The following is a 21,498-nucleotide window of genomic DNA, read 5'->3' as shown; positions in this document are numbered from 1 at the left end:
TCCTCCGTTATGGCAGAACCATCTCCTTCCTCTCTGGAGTTTAGTGATCACCCCAGGAAAAAATGAAAAGAAATTAATTGAAACTCTCTCTGTCTACTTTTCACATGATTAAGGTTAGGCATGTCTGCCATGGGCAGATCGGCAGAATCCATCCTTCAGAACTGTAGAATAGATGCCGAGAGCTGATGTGGACTGATGGAGGGATAATGATGCGGGAAATGAGAGGTGTAAGAGGAAGATAAAAATGCCGAGCCGTGTGAAGAAGGTTAAGTCTTTAAAACCTTGAGCTTGCTACTTGCTGTTCCTATAAGAAAAACAACGATCTCAATGATTTCTCGTAAAGTTCATTGAGATTAAATAAAGAGCCGATGGAAACTTTTACATTTCTTCTGTATTTCTCATTTGAAAAAGAGTCTTCTGAGATATGAAAGAGCAAACTTTGTGTCCTCATAACAACTTTAGGTGTGTGTCTCTAGATTTGGGCCAGAGTAAGTCTGATGTTGTTAAGAGGAAATACAGGTTCAGATGGGCCGATGGGTTCTGATAATCTCTGTCATGAGATTTCTCCTCTCTGCTGTGTTACGCTTTAAACTGAACTCTATTAGCATGATTTATGTGGATACAGAGCCATTTCTGTTTGTGATCGGTAAACAAGGCTGGGTTTGTGTACTACACACACACACACAGGGAAAGACAGACAGCATTTTTATGGAACGGTGTTTGAAACACTAACTTTCTGAAGTTTTGGCGAGTCACTGAAGAAATTACAAACAGAATGCATCGATACACTTAAAAGACAATGTTTATATTTAACGTTAACAATGAGGTAATGTTTTATTTATAGTTTAATATTCACTAATATATACGTGTATATTAATATAATTTAATATTATATTGAGATTGTATGCATTCATTTTGCTAGAGATGCACCGATAAGATTCCGAGTGATCTCTTGATGCTTATTTTGAAGATCAAAATAATATTTATATTTGGAAATTATTAATTAATATAGTGACTGTTAATATCAAATGGGTGATGTTTCTTAACATTTCCTGTATACAGAGCACAAATTTATTGCATTTTTGTTTACTATTTTGATCGACAGGATATATCGGCCATGACCATCGACTGTTTTAAACTATCCGGCAAAAGCCGATAGTATGAAAAATTGCTGTGATCAGCCGATACCGATTATTTGCCCAAATATCCGTGCATCTTAAATTTTTACCCTATATGACAAAGTTTTGGACACTCATACTTCTTAATAACGAACTATTCTTCATTATTACAATTTTTACATTTTTTCATTTATATACATTTTTTTGTTTGTTTTTAAACTCCACTGAACACCGTTCATTCTTTTTTTTTGTCTGTACTTGCGTATTTTATAACGCTGCTTTAATTGTGGAAAGCATACAGTGAATAGAATAGAATGGAAAGTCACATCTTGGCTGCCTTTTCTTTGCTCTTCTATGCATTTCATTTTCCCATCTTCCATATAGAGTCCATTTATTTTCCTCTACAAAGCCAATTTCAAGCATTTGGATTAAAAGGTTTTGATAGTTATAAAAACGTTATTCTTGTGTGTGCAGACTTTTTGTTTTGTTTCTATTTTTAATTGAGATCATTTGTCCCAATGAACACACATTGCGTTGAAAGTATCATAATCTTTTAAGTGTGTTTCTTCTAGATTCAGTTATCCGGATTGGTCCACTACAGAGATTTCAGTTCCCTCATGTGAAGTGTTTTCAGCGTGTTGTGTGTAATTAGATTGCTTTAATCCTCTCCTGTGCTTCAAAGAGAGCTGCTAAATTTGATTTGATGCGTGTTGCTTGTCTTCTTCAGGGACTCTCGTCTTTTCACCGGGGTGCTCATGTCACTTTAACACTTTCTATATACGGCGCTGTTTAGTCCTCCTATGAGACGCTCCCCAAACTGCTCAGGTTCACAATACAGGCTTTTTTTAGTGTGGGTTTGAACACTCAAGATTCTGCTCTCATGTCGTTTTCAACTTGTTGTTTTTTCTTTTTCAGAGTAACCAAGATTCTAAGCTGCTCTTATAATAGATTTGTTTGAGTATCCAACATGTTATTCAATGAAATCCCTGAGCTATCCAGTCTCACGTCGGTGGATATTACTACCTGTCAATTACCCAGAATCCCACACGTATACAGTATGTGCCGAGTGTGCAATGTTCTACTGCTCACTAGAGGCAGAAACACACTTTCTGTTTCACAATGTGACCTTCACTCGCTGTACTGCTTTCATCTAAACACTCTCAGTCGCTTTGAAATGACACAACTACAGGCTATTGTCAATTAAAAATGGAACATTCACAGAGTGGAATAGGGAGTTTTATTGACTGCCTTTGAAATACCGTTTTATAAAAGGAATAGTTAACCTGAAAATCTAAATCCTCTTGAACCCTCATGAACCGTCCTTAACTTCTTTGAGCTAAACACAATTTTAGATTATTTGATGAAATATTTGTCACGTAACCTGTAGGACTGTAGGTACCAACTTGAAAATCTAATCTAAATCAATTCATTGGGTTGAGAAATGTCTTCTGAAGCAAAATTAAACAATATTTTGATCTTATTTAGAGAATTTAAAAACCATACGAGTGCCAAATGTAAATATGATCGACATATTAAACGTTTTAAAATCTTACAGTTTCTTGCATGTCTCATGACTAGTTGTCATTGGACCACATTAGATCACAAGACCCGTAAAAACCAATGAGATTTGGAGCTATCGATGTGTAGTGTTTGGATGTGCTTGTTTTCATTTCTGTTTTGCTTAAGTTAGAAATTGATACAAAAAATTGTCACATATATATCATTTCGCTTCAGAAGACATTTTTTTGTCATTTTGAAAAACTGTACTTTTTTATACTTTTGGGAGCTTCAGCAAGTTTTGATCTATTAATGCATATGAAGTGACAGATATTTTTGAAAAAAAGTATATGAATGATAATTCAATAAAAAAAATGACTGAAGAAAAATCGACATACAAATCTAGTATGGCATGAGGTTGTGTAAATCCAAAGCATTTTTCTTTTCAGGTGAACCATTCTGTAAAATGTGTTTTCTTTTCGGCTTGACAGTCATAATCACTATATAGAGTAAAAAATAAAATGGGGGTAAACTGGACCTTACAACCAGAATCTTTGCGGCGGCAGGTCTCAACTAGACAACATTTCTCATCGCAGCACACCTCTGTAGTTAACAGAACAAAGTACAGCAACCAACCTGTAAATAATGCATGCGCTGTTCCGACACGTGTCGCAGTTGGCCGTGTCCTGTCCGGTCCGATAGGAGAGTCTGCGTGGAGATAAAGAGAGAGAGAGAGGGAGTCATTAGACGAGCCAAGCGCCTGCTCCGCCTTCCCGCTCACCGCCTGTCTCATTCGCAGTGTTGTTTCTCATTATCGGCTGGCGGTCAATGCTCACGGCGGGAGGGACGTGTTAGCATTCTGTAGACCCTCTGTCCTGTAGAGGACACTGACTGCGTTTGTGAGAGTAATCTGGAATGGGGCGACAATAACAGTCCCGTGTATGTGTGTGTGTACAGAATTGGCAGGAGACAAAATGATGGGATTGTCCGTGATTTGACTCTTTATTTGATGGTGCATGTGTAGTTGCCAAAACTTTGCTATTTATTTAAAGTGATAGTTCACCCAAAAATGAAAATTGTTCACACAAATGCCATAACATACCTGTAGAAATGTCTTTGTTCTTATGAACACAAAGAAAGATATTTGGAAGAATGTTAGCAATTTTTTATTCTGTGACATCAATGACTGCCATAGTAGGAAAAAAGTAAAGGTGCCCCAGGACTGTTTGTGTTGCTTAATTCTTCAAAATATCTACCTTTGTGTTCAACAGAAGACCAAAATATACAATATTTTTTTTCCTACTATGCTAGTGGATGATGTCACACAACTGAACATGTCTAACATTCTTACAAAAATCTTTCTTTCTGTTTAACAGAACAAAGACATTTATATAGGTTTGAAACAACCTGAGGGTTAGTAAATGATGACAGAATATTCCTTTTCGAGTGAACTATCCCTTTCAGAGACGTTATTAATAATGTTTTTAAGATTGTTTATGCGTTGTGTAGTTGTACTTCGGGAGTGAAGTGGAGTTTTGGAAGACGGATGTGTGGATTTCTTCCCATTTGCACACACGATCATCGCTGGGGTTCAGAAAGTGATGTGAAATGATGTGGGTCTGTCTTCCACTCTTTGTGTCGTAAACGCACCCGTGATGCCTTCTGAGGCTTCCTAGGTAGGCAGCATACAGGGGTTTGAATGCTGGATTTCCTGTTTTGTGTACCGGCGGGGGGATATCACGTCTGCTGAAAATATGCAATAATCTTCACCAGAAATAGCGCGAGCTCAAGGGGAAACAGAGAAGATCATTAGCCAAACTAAACTAGAGCCGTTCACATCAGATCTTTTTTTTAGATGTTTATTGACTTGAGTCTTCAGCATTAAAGCAGGTTTGATGTGAGATGTGTGTAATGTCTGGAGCTGTGTCTCAGTGTTTACTTCAGTTCATGAGAGTTCCTCTGTTTTGTGTTTGTTTTGTGTTGTGCCCTGTTCACCCCCTCAGGTGAGACGGTGCTAAAATCATTCAGCTGAATATAATAGATGCTAAAACAAATGGTGAATCTCTTCCCTTTTGTCATTTACAGTTTACCATGTTAATACTGGTTTTGTCCATTTTGGTATTTGTGGTATGAGTGAGGACTTGTGGACAGGAGATTGACTGCCATATGTATTTTACTGTGTGTCACCATAACAACGGACCGGAGGTGACCCATTGACCCTTCAGGTGTGTCCTGACAGTGATGGATACCTCTGGGGTATGATGTCATCTGTCTCCCCCATCTGATGATCTGTTTCAGATGTCTTTCTCTCATTAAATGACTAATTTACTTAATACTACATATACTATTTGGTCAGTTATGTTTGGTAGATTATTGATTATCATGAACACATTTAACCTCAGTTTGTAAAATTGGCAGATATGTGAGTTTGAGTGAAGTCTAATTTGTTAGTAGATGTTTAATGTACAGCCATATCAACTGCTCTTAGTCTTTCTAAGCGCATCATTGTCAGCATAATTTTAGTGTTTTGTTGGCTTTTAGAAACTGAACTATGGGTTCAAAATATTTACTGTAGTAATTTTCATTGCACTCGAAGGCTGTTTGAACCCGTGTTTGGTTAAAATGTGGACAAGGTCAACCACATGGTTAGAAATCATCTATTAAGTGTACAACCTTGAAAATGTCCATGTTTGAAAGATATGAGATTCTAGTAAAAATTAATGAATCAAAAATATATGACGGGGTAGTAAGAAAAACACTTAACAGAGATGTCTATCCAAATCTCACTAGCCAATGACAGTAAAGTGCCCCTAAGTCCCACCCACATGTGAGGTCTCTGCCAGAAAGGCCAATGTACACAATGTAAACTGCAAATGAGAACTCCAGCGGCAAATTCATAAACCATGGTTTGAAAAACTGGAACACTCTTAAAGGAACAGAAAATTGTCCCCATTGTCTTTCCATAGTAGCAATAAAAATGACTGCGGTCAAGTCAATGGGGACCATTTTTGGGTAAACTATTCCTCTTGAGAAAATGATGCAGTTTATTTAAAGTGTGTTTTTCTTTGTCGTTGTATTTTTTTGTCCCTTTCTTAAATGGATACTCCACTCAAAAATGAAATGCTGTCATTCTACCATAGTAGAAATAAATTCTTAGTTCTGCCGAACACAAACTGAGATATTTTGAAGCATGAAGGAAAGCAAACGCTTCTGGGGCACCTTTGACTACTTAATTTCGCCTGCTATGATAGTCAATGATGTCCCAGAAAGGTCACTTGCTAACATTCTTCCAAATATATTTTATTTTTATTATTGGCACAAAAAGAATCTGTTAGAAACAACCCAGCATTTTTGTATTTTGTAGTGATTATTCCTGGGAGACCAATTTTCTAAAAGCTGTTGAAACTTTGTGTAGCGCTTCTCATTTTATTGCCTCCCTTTATTGTATTCTCACTATTGTAAGTTGCTTTGGATAAAGCTTCTGAAAAGTGCATAAATGTAAATGATATTAGTTTAATATTATGTGCCACAGTCCTTTGCTTGCTTCAGACTTGTGTGTGCTGCGGATGCATCGCGAGAGCAGATAAGAATTCTTTATTGGTTATTTCTTGCAAATGAATCGATTAGTTTGCCATTACGTCACCTGCAAACTTCACTACATCCAAACAAATCAGACGTCACATCTCTAATGAACCCTCGTTCACACCTAAAGTCGTGGTTTAAACAGGCCTTATCCTCTCTCTGTATCCATCTGACTCACTTTAGCTCAGTGACGGCAGTCTGGACTTTATTTTAGGCCCTCTCACCGATCGCCCATTAATGCCCATGTCTGTGTGTCTCAGCGCATCGTCGCGACCCTGAGCTCTGCACCTGCCTCCTTAAAAGTTGAAACTTCTGGGCTCATCGAGACTGAGAGCCCCACACTGACGGCCATTTTGTCCCTAATGAGCACATGTGAAGTGTTGTTTGCTGATGCGCAGGGTTTATACGAGGAGAGTTTCCGTGGCTAATGGGGACAGTGATGTATAGGGCCGGTGCTCGGAGCCCCGGGTTAGGACAGGAGGGTGGCGGGAAGGCTGGAATAATGTTTGCTGCCAATAGATGTGTGCTGTTCTCGGAGGCAAAGCGTGCCCTGCGGAGCAGCCGGCTCAGCGCGGGAGGTAATGTGTGAGTAATGTACATAGCGAGTGGATTATGTTGTGTACGAGAACGATTCGGGAGGGAAGTTTCACACAAAACCCCTCCATTATTGGGTTGAGGAATTTTTTTTAAGGCTTCTAGTGATGAATTTGGCTATTTTGCGAGGACTTACAATAAGGTTTTTATAAGAATATATATGGTTTTTAGTTTTTTCTTTGTATCATATGTTTGATGTGCATGCAGTTAACCGAAATCAATCATTTGATCATGTAACATGCATTTGAGGAAACGTGACGTCCCGAACATGACGGTCCTCCAATACGGCCAGATGTTTGTCAAAAACACATTTCACCTATAATACATCCTCCAGCTGCTCGAGCGAAGGAGATTTTTCTTTCTAATGTTTCAGATCCACACGATCGTTAACTGTTCCTGCGTTTGTTTTAGGGAAACATCAGTTCTCAGGTATGGAATTGAAAAGTCAGCATGCTGATGTTAAAATCTAAAGTGCAACGCCCGGGAAAGCATTAACTGTGAGGAACTGCTGAGGTGTGCGACAGCAAGCCGTGAGCTTTATTTATTTTACGTCACGGCTTGTCTTTAAAAAACCAAATCCTTTAAGTAATTTATGAATGCTAAACAACAGTTTTAAGAGAGAGGATGGTTGATTCTCTATTATAATGCACATGATGATGATGATGATCATGATGATGATGATGATGATGATGTCAGGTCTCCTGATCATTCTCTGGATGATCTGTTCATGAAACTCTCGCTTTGATATTAATTGTGCTTCAGGTAGATAAAGTCGACATGTCGTCCTGCAGGTAATGAATGCACTTTTTAATCATTATCCCGGCAGGCCTCCACTCATCTGTACAGCACCACCGTGCATGTGGAAGCGAAATATTGCGTTATATTACAGGCATGGCCTAAATTGCATGCAAACGAATCTCATAAAAGAGTCATTTAATGTTGTTCAGTTTTGTGCAGAAACGGGTACGTCATGCCTCGTTGCGTATGCGCGTGGGAATGTTTTATAGGCTGCGTTTAGGCTGATTTGCATGATGTCGTGCTGTGAGACTTGTTATTTTATCCTCGGCTGGCTCTGACTATAAATATTCAACGATTATACATGTATATAATCATGCTTGCTTTTTTCTAACCCAGATGAAATGACAATGACTACCCGGGCGGCAGATTTACATTTATGCATTTGGCAGACGCAGACGTGTGTTTATGTGATTGAACACGTGACGTTTGCATCACTAATTCAATGCTTTACTAAGTGTGTATTTAAGTTTAATTTGCTCGAATGTGTTTAGTTTAGTTTTCAAACCGCTCATGTATTGGAGTCAACACTTTAATTTTGTCTTTGCTCTCCATTCGCTCTCTTTGAATGGACGACATTAAACGCTGATCAAACAAAAAGCACTTTCTTTTATTTGACCTTTTTACACCGAATGTTGTTAAATTTCCTCCCAATCTCATCCTTTGGGAGAGCACTTCAACATTTTAGTGTCTTGGTCTTCTCTGCTGAAATATGGAGAAGATTCAGCTGGTAGATTGAATAGGTGCTCATGAAAATGGAAAGCTTTTGGCGCCGTTAAATGGGAATTGGAGATCTTCCAGCAGATTAACTGAGTCTGGTCAAGGTTATGTCAATATCGGTGTTGTCACGAGGTACCGTGGATGTACTTAATTGACTACAGCAGACATTGAGAACTGCAATTCATGGTACTTAAAGAGATCGTTCACCCACCATTCTGTCATTTATTGATCCGCATTTCATTTAAAACTTCTGACTCTTTCTTAAATGGAACACAAAAGAAGATATTTTGAGAAATGTCTCAGTGGTTTTGTGCTCATACATTGGAAGTCAATGGGGTTCATTGTTGTTTGGTTACCAACATTCTTCAAAATATATATTTTTTGTGTTCTGCAGCAGAATGCAAGTCATACAGGTTTGACATGACATGAGCATCAATAAATGATGAAAGAATTCATTTTTGGGTCAACCGGTGTCATTTTTAAGGCACCCTCTCAGTTTGGGAAACATTAAGGGAAACCTGTTTGATTTAATCAAGGTTACATTTTCACCTTGCCATCATTCCGTCAGCATTGCACAAAGCCGCCCTAATGCATGCTGGGTAATAAAAATCTGATCATCTCACCCCTCTCTGTGAGCTTCTCCCTTCTCCAGCTCCTGAATGACACCCAGCAGCACTTTAATGGTTTCTTGACTGGAGCTGATCATGTTCTCCATGGCCTGAAGCTGTGCTTTAACATCCCCTTCCTGATGGACGGGTACAATCTGCTTGCACGTCTCATTATCTGTTTGCAGAGTTCCTGCGCCGCCCCTGGCAGGAGGCGGCGGCATGGGAACGGGTGCCGCGGAAGCCGAGGTCACCGGCGCTTCCTCCATGACACGCAGAGGGCGAGCGGACAGCGTGCCCAGGTGGCACTGAACCTGCGTGGTGCAGCTGGCCCGTGGCAACGTCTGCGACTGCAGGCCGTTCAGCTGCAGTGTCTTTTTGCGTTTGTTGCGCTCAGACGGACTCTCTAAGCATTCCACCTCCGTGAGGGAGTTCCACGCGATGGGTCCCGTCACTTTAGAGGACGAATCCTGGATGATATTCCCACCGCCGTCCCCAGAGTTTAACAACTGCAGCTTGCCCGAGCGATCCGTTTCCGAGTTTCCCTGGAAGACCTTGCTGTGTTTACTTCGCACGCTACAGATCTGATAATCCGAGTTGTCCGCTCCTGCTGACGGAACCAAAGCGTCCAAACACGGGACATCCGTACAGTCCCTGGTTTGTGGATGTTGTTCGATGGTTGCAATGCACTTGCTGGTATGCATCAGGGCTCTGGTTTTTGTCACATTATGTGTGGGTGCACCGTCTCTCCCCGCAACTGTTGCTTTTGCACGTTTTACATCAATAACAAACCCATCGTCCTGGTCTTTACAGCTCTCCGCTGCAGCCGCGTGCTTGACCGAGTGGCCTTTCTTTCTCTCGAAAGGAAACGTCTGGTAGCGCTTCTTCAGATCCGGAGACGTTTGCACTCCGGTACTTCTGGTAACGTTGGGAATTGACCGCCGAGCCGGGACGGTCATATACTTCCGATACGCCACTTTATAAGAAACAGGCTTCCCTCCGCGAGCCGCAGCGGCCTGTTCGTTCTGCGCATCACAGATGTCCTTGAAGCGGACCTGAAGGGCTTTGTTGCGCTTGCGTACCTGCCGTCTTTCATCCGACGACCCTTTGACGTCCCGGGCCATAGAAGCCACCGCCTCCGAGTCGGACTCAGAGTTGGTGAGCATGCATTTACCAGCTTCCTTGCTCACCATCGTTCCTGCAACACAGTTGAGAGATTAGTAAAATGCAAACACATTTGCGTGTTGTTTTGCACCAAAGTGATCTGACACAAATGTGAAAATAATCAATCATGCAGCCGGAAAAGGGCGCAGCTGCAATATCTCTCCGTTAACCAGCCAGGCTTGTTTGAGGTGAAATTTATGAAGGCAATCTCACAAACGTTGTCTTGACAGTTAATTGCATCACTTAATCTCGTGGGTTTCTCTAGCGGCCGCACATGGACAGAACGATCCATGTGAAAGTGCATCAGACAGATTTCACCAGCCCTCAGCTGACTAATAGAGAGAGAGCGAAAGAAAGAGAGAAAGAGAGAGAGACGCTTGTGGCCCTGTGATTTAGCATCATCGCCATGACAAACACTTTCAGCTTCCCTCCAAGGCCTGTGAGTCAAACAGGCTTTTTTAGCGGTGTGAAATTCACATTGTCTTCTGGAAGACACATTGTGTTGACGATCTGCTCTTTGGAGAGGATCTGTCTTGAGAAAGTGGGATGAAACTAAGATTTTTGAGGCGTTCACTTTGTTGTCAAGTGAAGCAGAATATGAATATTTCAAAAAATGATGGTTAAAATCTAACAATTAATAATAATAATTATTGTTATTATTTAATTATTATGTTGTATATATTATTATTAATTGTTATTGTTGTCGTTGTATTTCAAAAAATATTTGACATTTTATTTGCTATAAATTTTTTACTGAAATGATCACTTCAGTGCTACTTTAAGCAGACTTTGACACTATATAGAATGCGAACAGCAACAAATGCACGCTGTCTGGAATAGAAGGTTTAAACCTTTAGCATTGTCTGTGGTATCTTATGTTGCATACCATCGTTTTTTAACTTTTTATTCTTGTGTCCCAATTTCCACCTTAACACAAATGCACATGATTAAAATATCCTAACCCATTTTGTAAAGACGATAGTTGCGTTTCCTTCACACAGGTAAGATTGAGATTGATCGTTTTTATCGTGTTTTATAGTGTTAGTTAGCTGTATCTTTTTAGTTGTTATGGATTAAATCAAAACAAACCAAATGGAGTTTGATTGATATTAATTGGAATGCAAAATTAAAAAAGATTTTTAGAAACGGAGTGATCTTAACCAAACTCTTCATGTATTCTTTAACATCACTGGTGTTATGTAGATGCTTCAGTATTTGTTTCATTTGATTCATTTCATTAATCCAGCAGGTGAATCTGGAAAAGCACACGTCGTCTTAACAAGCAGCATGATTTGCGTATCAACTAATACACAAACAAGTTTAACATGAAGGCTCCGGGGTGTGTTCAGATCCCTAAACCAACGTATGAGCAATATCAATCTTCTGCCAACGTTATATCAATGTTTCTTCAATGTTTATTTAGAGCTGTGTTGCATCATTTCAGGCTCTTCAAAGATATACTGTAACGATTAAATGCAATAATGATTTTCAAGAGTGCAATTGATGACATAAAGTCCCTCGATAGGAAAAAAGAATCCTGCTCGTCTGTTGCTATGATACCACAATATCAAAAACACGGTAACAGTGAGAATATCACTTAATGAATTAATTCTTTAGAGTGTTATGTAAGTAAATCCCCGGTTTGTTGTTCACATAATCCACAGCCTTTTCATGATTATTTGGGGAGGTGCTGGCGATTATTTGGGGAGGAGCTGGAGGTACATTTGGAACGGGCTTTCCCTCTTAACCGGGTTACGCTCATCACATCACGCAGGGAGAGAAGCGGGTTTGCTTTCTAAATCCATGCAGGAGAAGAGCACTGATGCTTTTAAAGTGTAACCTTACGATTTAATGCACTTTATGCATTTCACATCCTGCACAAACCATTAATCCCAAACATTTTCAGCTCTGCATTGATCTGTGTGTGTGTGTTTCTTTGTGTGTACGTACAGTACGTGATGAATTGTGGGTTTGTAATGTCTGCAGTTCACCGATGCTGAATGGGTCTTGAAGACCAGCGGTAGCTGAGGGTCGGTCACTGGTCGATCTCTTCTTTTTTCAAGGTCCTTATCAAATGATGGAATTATAGACGTAATGCAATTGTGCACACAGCATTAGTGGCATTCAACATGACGCTGCCACAGAAGTGCAGCTAAGTAACTCTCTGTGATGGAAGTGCATCTGAACCTTAAGAGATATTCCGGACTATATTCAATTAGATATTATTCGATTCTGAGAAAATGTGCGGCTTCTGTACGGATTGTTATTGTACTTTGTGTGCTTATAGAAATAGAAACTCTGATTTAGGGATAAGGACTTGAGACGGCTCTGTAGGATGTGCACAGTACTTTCTTTAGGAAGTGATATTTGGTTTGAACAGCCACACTCGGGTGTGTATCAGCTGGATCAGTTTAACCTTCACACAGCCACATTAATTAGAAAGTTGCTGTGGGATGAAGAATGGATGGCGGTGGGTCATGGAAGTCTGCAGACTCACAGAGTTGAATCTAAGCGATGGCTGATGTTTTCTCTGGATAACACGTCGATTGAAGACGAACATTTGTTCAGTCATTTGTCAGCAGGCTTTGGTTGTGGATGTGCATGCCCATTTTGCCGTTACAGAGTGGTCTTTATTTACTGGGTGTGACAAGATCGAATGCATTTTACTGCTGGTTTTTATAGCAAACACCTTACAACAGTATTTTAGATTATTTTATAGTTCATTTTAATTTAAGAACTTCTTCTGTAGTTCCTAAATGGTTCACATCTAATTATCAAGACTTTAAATGTGTTCTGCATAGCAAGACTTTACCACAATTGCAGTCGTAATGTAGATTTAATCTAGTCAGCCATAAATATGCATATAAAGAATATGCTTTGAAATTTCGTCTTGGTTTTAAATCAAAAGTTAAGATCAAACTTCTCAATGATGAACGACTAATAGATTGTACAGAAGGGTCAGGTCACGTTTCACATTTATACTCCTGCAATGTTTTAATAAAGGAGGAAATGTGTGTTTATTTGCTGAAAGGAGAACGGCGTGCTCTATAACAAAACAAGAACAGATGCACATGTGGTGGTTTAAAGCTCTTTCTAATCCGGCTGTAAATTTAGCATTTCTTTGAAATATTTCTTTTGTTTGTCTGCGGGATTTTGGTGTGTTTCTTCAGAGCGAGGTCTGTTTTAGAGACCCGTCACGTGATTTGAGAAGAGATCACGGAAGCTGTTGAGATGCCGCATGGGATGTTCTGATCTGTTTTTTAAGGGGAGTTGGAGGTGAGAGTTAAAAAAAATGAGCAGAAATGTTTACTACTGGTTTGAGGATCATAACTAGACGGTAAATAATAAAGACAGACCTTCTTAATGCTTTGGTTTTAAATCAACCCGAGATGAGTTTTAATGGTGAATTGTTTTCAACATTAAACCTCCATGGTAATATTAAATAATGATAAATCAAATAGTCACAGAATACTTCAAAATAAAGAAACGTCATGAATATCAAGATGTTTTCACCGCAAACAAAAATATGTTCTTAAGACGTTTTGCTAACGTTCCTGTTAAATTATGGAAAAGTTATTTCAGAAGGTTTTAAACATTCCACTCACAATGCAACAATAACTGCAGTTTTAATAAAATGTATGTTGAAAGAAAGCTCTTAATGTTACCGCAAGGACGTTTTTTCATAACTTTGTGAGAACTTATTAGTATTAGTAATTTAGAGTTATAATTGAATATTCAGGATGTTTTCATCCTCATTCTACAATAGTTTGCTCTAGTCTTACTCTAATCGATATTTGTGATATAGTGTATAGTGCACGGTCCCGACTTTCTCTGTATATGATCCTCTCTGTCTGTATTATAGGCAGTATATAGTTGTCCGGTCTGTGTGTGTATAATCCCGACCCATCTGAACGGATGCTAATAGAGGATTGTGCTTCTCATTATTGCAGTTCTCTGATGCAGGGGAATTTTAATGACTCGCTGCTGTGGTTTTATCTCCAGTTAAAAGCGTCTCTTTAGTCTGTGTGTTAAAGGTTTGAATCAGGTGGAGAGAGAGGACTCTTTAAACACTGAACAGTGTGAGATTGAATCTGGCTTTCTAGTGTGCTTTACATCCATCAGCCTGTTAAAACGCTTCACTGGACATCTGAGGACGTAACGCACGCTTTAGCAACACTTTACAATGACTTTCAGAAGGTGTTAATGACTTGTCTTGAAAATATTCTGCTTATTTTGAATTCCTAAATCAAAATGACGAAATGGGACGAATGAGATGTTTTGCATTGCAGGGTATTTTTCTGGATTTTCAGATTATATTTACAGCATATGTCTTTAAAGGCAGGCTACGAAAATCTGTGACTCAGCGTTCGATTGTTTTTGTTTAGAATAGCGATGTTTATGTATGTTAATGCTGAAATTATTGTTAAGTGTTGAGACAGACAGATGTGGGGAGATGCACCCTTCACCCTAAAATCTTGCTCTCTTGTTTTGTACTTTTAGTATTCAGCTGTGTTCCACCTGCAGTATTTTGGGGAAGCTGCTGGTGTGCAGGGATGTGTGTGTGAATCAAAGCTGACTGCTAAATGATCTCACCTGAGACACACACTCTCACACACACACATCACACACACACACACACACACACACACACACATCACACATCGCACTGACACGCGCTTTTACAAATACACTTGCTCTAAGAAACACAAACAAATATTCCTACAAGCACACAGTATCTTTAATACACACACACGCTTTCACAACCAATGACAATGTCACACTTTCACAAATATCTCAAACACACACGTGGTCTTGCACACACTCTCACAAACATACACATGCTTATATTAACACACACACAAGCTCTCACACACATGCATTCCTTTCGCCAATATCTCAAACACACATGTTCTCTTGCACACGCGGTCACAAACACACACACTCTTACAACACACACATTCTTATAATCACACACATTTTGAAACACACACACTCAGCAAACACACACACTCTCACAAAACACACACACTATCTCACTACTCACACATGAGCACGCATGCGCACGCACGGGCACGCACTATTTTTCATAAACACATTTTCTCAAACACACGTTAGAGAAATGTAAAGTGTCTTGATGGCTTATGATGACTTAACACTGGAGTGTGAATTTTTTTTGTTTTTAAAATACTTGAGGATGTTTTCTGGTGTGTTCAGAAGAGCGTTTCTTTTTTGGTGATGCTGGTGACACACAAATGACTTTACTTTACTATTGACTACTTCACTTTGGATAAAAGCTTCGGCTGAATATCAATGTAAACAAGACTCTGATGCTCTGACCCTATTTAACTGCGTAATCATCTCTCTGTCTCTCTCTCTCTCTCTCTCTCTCCTAATGTCTTTGAGTGGTTCTCTATGGAGCATCTGACATCAGCATACAGCTTATATTTCCCAGAAACAAGGCAGGAATCATGTTTCAGTTGAGATGAGACGAGATGCGTGTTCAAGGAAAGATCTTCACATTGAAACAGAAACAGACGTGCATGTGGCTTCATTCACCTTGTAAATGACCGATCGCCGTCTGGAAAGATGCATTCGGGTGCCACAGACATAATCCAAACAAACATGAAGCGATGTTCTGATGGTCCAGAATAATGTGTGTTCCAGACTTTATGTTGAGAGGCAAAGCTCTCTAAAAGCTTTCTGACTGTGGGAATTGAAATGTCAATACCTTTCACTTCTGTGTTTTACCCTCTTATTGGGTCATAATAACAGTCAAGGATATGCTTTATGACAGCATCTGTAAACACAAACACAGTTGTGTAGACAGTGATTCTCTTGAGCATGTTTTCTGTATTTCTTCAGTATTCCAGTCATATCTTCGGTCTTACCTCATGAGCGATGAGGCTCATACACATCATACAAACACTACATCAGCTTCCACACAGCTCTCTCTCTCTCTCTCTCTCTCTCTCTCTTTCTGTGTGTGAGAGACGTAAAGGTCTGAAAGCATACGCTGATGGTTTTGGGGTGTGTGATTATTATCTACCACAAGACCTTAACTCACAGGCTTCTTGGACCATGTCTCATCTCTCTCTCTCTCTCTCTCTCTCTCTCTCTCTCTCTCTCTGTTTATCAGACGTGGTTTCTTGTGTATCTGTGCAAGTCTTTGTTCTGTAGCTCTGGTGTGGAGCTCAAGTGTCTGATTCAATATCTTTGCTCACTCCAGGCTCGGATCCAAAACCCCAGTATGCTTTCTCACTGTCTACATAGGTTGCCGCTTTCTAAGGAAAAGGAATAGTGAACGTAAACTGGCAAATGATAAGTGCACTGAAAATACTTTTCAACGTAATCTAATGAATAAAAAGCGCAACAGGGAGGTAACGAGAGAGATTTTTATGCAAGGTCACTTATTAAAATCAAGCAGATTTGTGACAATGTTAACATTACAGGTTAGATATCACTGCATCTATTGAAACATATGAGGCTCTTTTCAAAATCTTTGATGATGCTGGAGAATTCTGCACAAACTTTGGTATGAAGTTCATGTCAACTCGAATGCATATGTCAGTAAAGGACAACCACTAGGCATTTCAATACACTTTTAACTTTCACTTGAATACTAATAATATACTTTGTGATGACTGTTTAATTACAATTTGTGTATTTTTTCGCTAGCGGACTTAATCACCGCAGTATTAGTACAGTATCCATAAAGACCACAGAGTTCTCTCTCTCGCTCTCTCTCTCTCACACACACACTGTCTCTCTCTCACCCTCTCAGTCTCACTCTCTCTCTCTCTCTCTCTCTTTCTCTCACACACACTCTGTATCTCTCTCACCCTCTCAGTCTCACTCTCTCTCTCTCTCTCTCTCTCTCTCTCTCTCACACACACTCTGTCTCTCTCTCACCCTCTCAGTCTCACTCTGTCTCTCTCTCTCTCTATCTCTCTCTCGCTCTCAATGAAAATGCAGTCGTGATACTTCAGGTGGTATCTAGAGAAAGTCTGTGACTCTCTTTTTCCTCTTATATTCTTTCTCTCTTTGTGTGTCTGCACTACAGCAGTGGATCTCATTGGGGCGCCGTGGCCCACATGGGAGCCTCAAGATGACTAATAATTTAAAATGAGACAAAATGAGCATTGAAACTTACTTGTCCTTTTAGTCCATCCGTACTATTTGTCTGTATTGTGTGTGTTCAGGAGTGTGTGACTTAATGTGTGTGTGTGTGTGTGTGCACTTGAGTGGTCTCAGCCTCTTAACAGGCAGAATTTATCTCCATTATCCTCTTATTAAGGGTCTTTCATCAGGACGATTGAACCCCCCCCACACACACTCAAAGGAAGAGTTCACCTTAAATTCAAATTCTCCTTTAGTACTCAATGTCATGAAATCCAACCCATATGAATTTTCATATTTTTTTGAAGGCATAACGATCATCGTACGTCATTTGTACTTTTCAGGGTCAAGACACACAGGATCCTGCTGTTTGACATCAGTCTTGGTATATTTAATACAATATATAGAGTATTGACGACAGGCTTTCAGGGGTGCAGATATTCAGCAAATATCATCTTAAGTGTTGGTTAATCGCACGACGTCAAATGTCTTTGAATATGTGATCCTGTCTGTGAAATCCAGGCTTACTCAGTCGGTGTTTAAGATATCAAGGTTATATTTTTTACACAATGTTCTTTACATTATGTGGGATGATTTTATGCAGAAAACAGTAAATCGCACAGAATAATGACTTTTGCTGGGTTTTCACATGCAAGATCGGGTATAGTTTGACTCTAATTGAGTATATTTTAATTTAAAAATGTTCTCCTTTTGTATGTCACAAAAGAAAGAAAGTGAGATGGATTTGTAATGACCCGACAGTGAGTAAAGGATGGCAGTATTGTAATCGTGCTCTCTGTGTTATTCTGTCCTTGGTTTAGCCTGCGGTCTGAAACACTTTGTATAAATCCACCGTTAGCTCTCAACTTCTGTTTTACACTACCAGCTGTCAGCAACCCCCGTCTCTCTCTCTCTCTCTGCGTGGGTTAAAATAAAGATTACCACAACACTAGATGAACATCTGATGATGTTTTCAGATTCACAGCATTCTGGAATCAACTTTCGAGTTCTCTTTCATTCACTTGAGTGCATCATTAATGTTTTCGGGGTGACGTTTCACAGATCTTTTCAGCAGCGTCAGTGGCATGAGACGCGGGTTATCCGACAGGTTAAAGGTGATGTCAAGAACGTGCTCGAGACTCACCTCCAGACAGGGATCAATGACGGTGATGACGAGGAGAGAGCGATGACCGGCGCATGTCGTCCCTCTCAGCGCGCAGGGTTCCGTCAGGGCACGAGAACACAGAGAGGGTCTGCCATGCCTGGAGTTTGTCCGTGCCGTCAGTCGACGCTCCTGTGATCGTTAAACATCCAGCGGGAGAGAATCCACAGAGATCTGCCCCAAACGCACCCGCGCACGCACACGCTCGCGTCTCCCCCTGCAACTCTCTCCTGCACGCACACACACACGCATGCACACTCACGCACACGCTGCCGACGGGATGCGGCGCTGTCCGGCACTTGGCGATGGCTTGTGTGCACACGAGACATCCATCCTGAACTACCGACTCGGAGAACTGAGGAGAGAGAGAGAGAGGAGGCGGGGTGGACGACAGCACAGCAGAGAGAGAGAAAGGGAGAGAGAGAGGATTTACCAGACAAATCCAGCTTTATGCCAGCTGGTGACCTGATGATTTACATATTTAGCAGCTGCTCAGAAAAACATTGAATACAGTATAATTATTGATTATATAAATGTAAACATAAAAAACTAGAGGGAAGAATAAATAGAGAAGTCTTGTTGATTCAGCACACATTGATTTTATTATGCTAGTTGGTGCTGAGACGGATGCTCGACCTCGCTGGCGTGTGTGTTTGTGAAAGTTGACCGCCTTCAGTTGTTTTCCCTTATAAACGTTGCCTATATATCTGTTTTTTTCACCAATGTTCCAGATTAATGAGAATCTAAACAGTTTATCTTGAAAAAACATTGGTCCTCGGTAACAGGGTTGAAGTTTGAATTACTGAAGCCTTGTCGTTTTGTTTCCTGTGAATTAAGCAACGAAAAAGAAATTGTTCAGGGTTTTTTTTGCAGTTACGTTGGTAACAGGGTTGAATGTTTCACTTGATGAACACTGTAAAAGCAATGTGCTGATCTGTCAAACCTACATTACCGGATTATAAAATATTTAAAACATTTTTAAACTCCAAAGAACCAGATATACTATACCCTATACTGCCAGCGTAAAGAAGAGGCTTATTGCTGAAGCAAGCTGTTATTTTTAAGACTCTTGCTTCACAGTCACACTTTTACTGAGCATTCGGCTGGATTTTGTTGAATCAACAGTATAATAGCTTCTCTTCTTCATTTGTCTTAAGTATATAAACACATTTGCATGTAGAAAAGAAAAGATCAGAAAGATTGTTTTACCCTGCCTTCACGTTCTTCGGTAATCTTGTCAACTTTTGCTCTAAAGCTCTTGTTCAACCAATGCTTGGGGAAATATGGACGAACCCATCTGTTGGGTTTAAATTGACCTGTGTTGGGTTGTTTTATCCAAAAGTTGGGTCCATAGTTGGATTTTTCCAGGTTAATTTAAACTACGCTTGGGATTTTACCAAATAGGAATTGGAAGATTCTGTTGTAATGTGAAAGATTAAGATGATGTTGGATGGATATTCAGAAATGAATGTTTTTTTTTTCAAGCTATTGTAATGTGGAGTGGTTGAAGTAGGAGGTTTCCGGTGGGCACTTGAAAGCGGCGTAATTTCTTAAGCTCTCCAGGAGAATCTCTCTCACTCAAACATCATCTCTCCTGAGGTTTAGAAACACATCCCTGCTGCTTGAATTAGAAGCGTGAAACAATTCCCACCAGCCGAACATCATTTCTCTCCCGCTTTCTGACCGGGGTGGAAGTGAGTCTGTACATCTTTTCGTTCAGTTTCTTTCTAGTTTTCCCATTTAATAGATATATCCGTATAGGTTCCCGTATGAGAGCTCATGCCCGCAGTCCATTCTGATGCATATTGCACGCAAACTAGAAAATAATGTCTAGATCCTTCAAACTTTAGTTGTAAAGACCTCGTAGTTCTCGGTAGTGCAGGAAAACCTTTTTATATAGACTCCCAGAAGCAAATAGGTATAGGCTTTATTCTGTGGGTCAGCAAACTGTCAAGACACGACAACATTGACCTTGACTATCAATCATGACTCCGTTATCAGTCCTTATCAAGTATTCTGACCAACCACAGACATCAACATAGTTGGACGTGTTGAGTATACTGACGTAAATCTGATTGTATTGATCTGCTGGTAGTCGTGCAATGGATCCCAAAACTCACGGTTCGGATCATATTATGGATTTTGGGTCAGCTAATGTAAATGCTCATCGTTTATTATTATATTGTATATATGAACAGTTTTATAAAAAAGTTGAGAAAATACCCTGAAGATATCAACAAATTGTCAAACATTATGAAACAGTTGTGATTGATTAATCTTCTATTCAATGTTATACAGTGTCCATGCATTAGGTCTATTTTAAAAATTGCCAATATGTATAACAAATAAATAGTATATAAATGTGCGATCAGAGTCAACAGTTGAAATTGGATCTCTAGAGATCAGATTATAAATGTGATAAATGTGATAAGTGTTATGATGGTGATCATGGAGTAGCCTAAGCAGCATTGACTGATTTCTCTCATCTTCTTGAATGTGATACTTGATTATGACTATATCAAAATAGCTCAAGTGGTGATCGTTTATCGCTTATGGCGCATTGGATTGTGTCATTTGAGCTTTGACTAAACACAACATTACTTTCACTATATAGCTAGCCTTTACTCAGAAGCTTAATTTAAGATATGATGCAATGTAAGGATGTAATGAAAGTATCAGGTTAAAGATTCTTGTGCGGCTTGTTGAAGAGAGGTGTGGTCTTATTTTTGTTACTAAACTTCGCCCAATTAATGTCGGGTAACAAATGATCCAGAATACAGTTAGTGACTGAACAGATGAAGCAGAAGACATCAGAACATCGTCTGATAAAAAGCCATAGAAATGCCCGAACTGAACCGTAATCGAAGGTTGAAATCATTTCAGTAAGAAATTACAATTCATTAAATCTTACTGTGTGTGTGTTTGTGTTTGTGATTGTGTGCATTTGTGTGCGCACATATGTGCGTGTGTGTTTAGGTCACAGAAAGACATTCCCTTACAGCTGATTTTCTTTAGGCTTAATCGTGACGTTTTTGGCCAAAAGCGATGTCCAACTTTACGTCTTGACATCTTATATGACTATATTATAAAAGATTTTGTTTGCGTGTTGTGTAGTTGTGCTTGAAGTGGTAACTGCTCCTCAGCT

The 21,498-nt window shown here is 39.7% G+C and overlaps 2 protein-coding genes across 3 annotated transcripts in view; one reads left to right on the top strand and one right to left on the bottom strand.

The window, feature by feature from the left end:
- LOC130438798 (inhibitory synaptic factor 2A) overlaps positions 1 to 18,674 on the bottom strand; it is a 28,043-nt gene extending 9,369 nt beyond the window's left edge. The window contains exons 1-3 of the mRNA XM_056770981.1: positions 18,336 to 18,674; positions 8,930 to 10,109; positions 3,252 to 3,323 (exon numbers count right to left, since the gene is read on the bottom strand). Coding sequence (XP_056626959.1) covers positions 3,252 to 3,323; positions 8,930 to 10,104 — 1,247 coding nt within the window. The 5' untranslated portion in view covers positions 10,105 to 10,109; positions 18,336 to 18,674. The remainder of the gene's footprint in view (positions 1 to 3,251; positions 3,324 to 8,929; positions 10,110 to 18,335) is intronic.
- dock1 (dedicator of cytokinesis 1) overlaps positions 1 to 21,498 on the top strand; it is a 159,081-nt gene that overhangs the window by 77,818 nt on the left and 59,765 nt on the right. The gene's annotated exons all lie outside the window — the stretch shown is intronic.

The sequence above is a fragment of the Triplophysa dalaica genome, chromosome 17 (assembly GCF_015846415.1).
Source record: "Triplophysa dalaica isolate WHDGS20190420 chromosome 17, ASM1584641v1, whole genome shotgun sequence".
NCBI lineage: Eukaryota > Metazoa > Chordata > Actinopteri > Cypriniformes > Nemacheilidae > Triplophysa > Triplophysa dalaica.
This window is presented reverse-complemented; position numbering and strand designations above follow the sequence as displayed.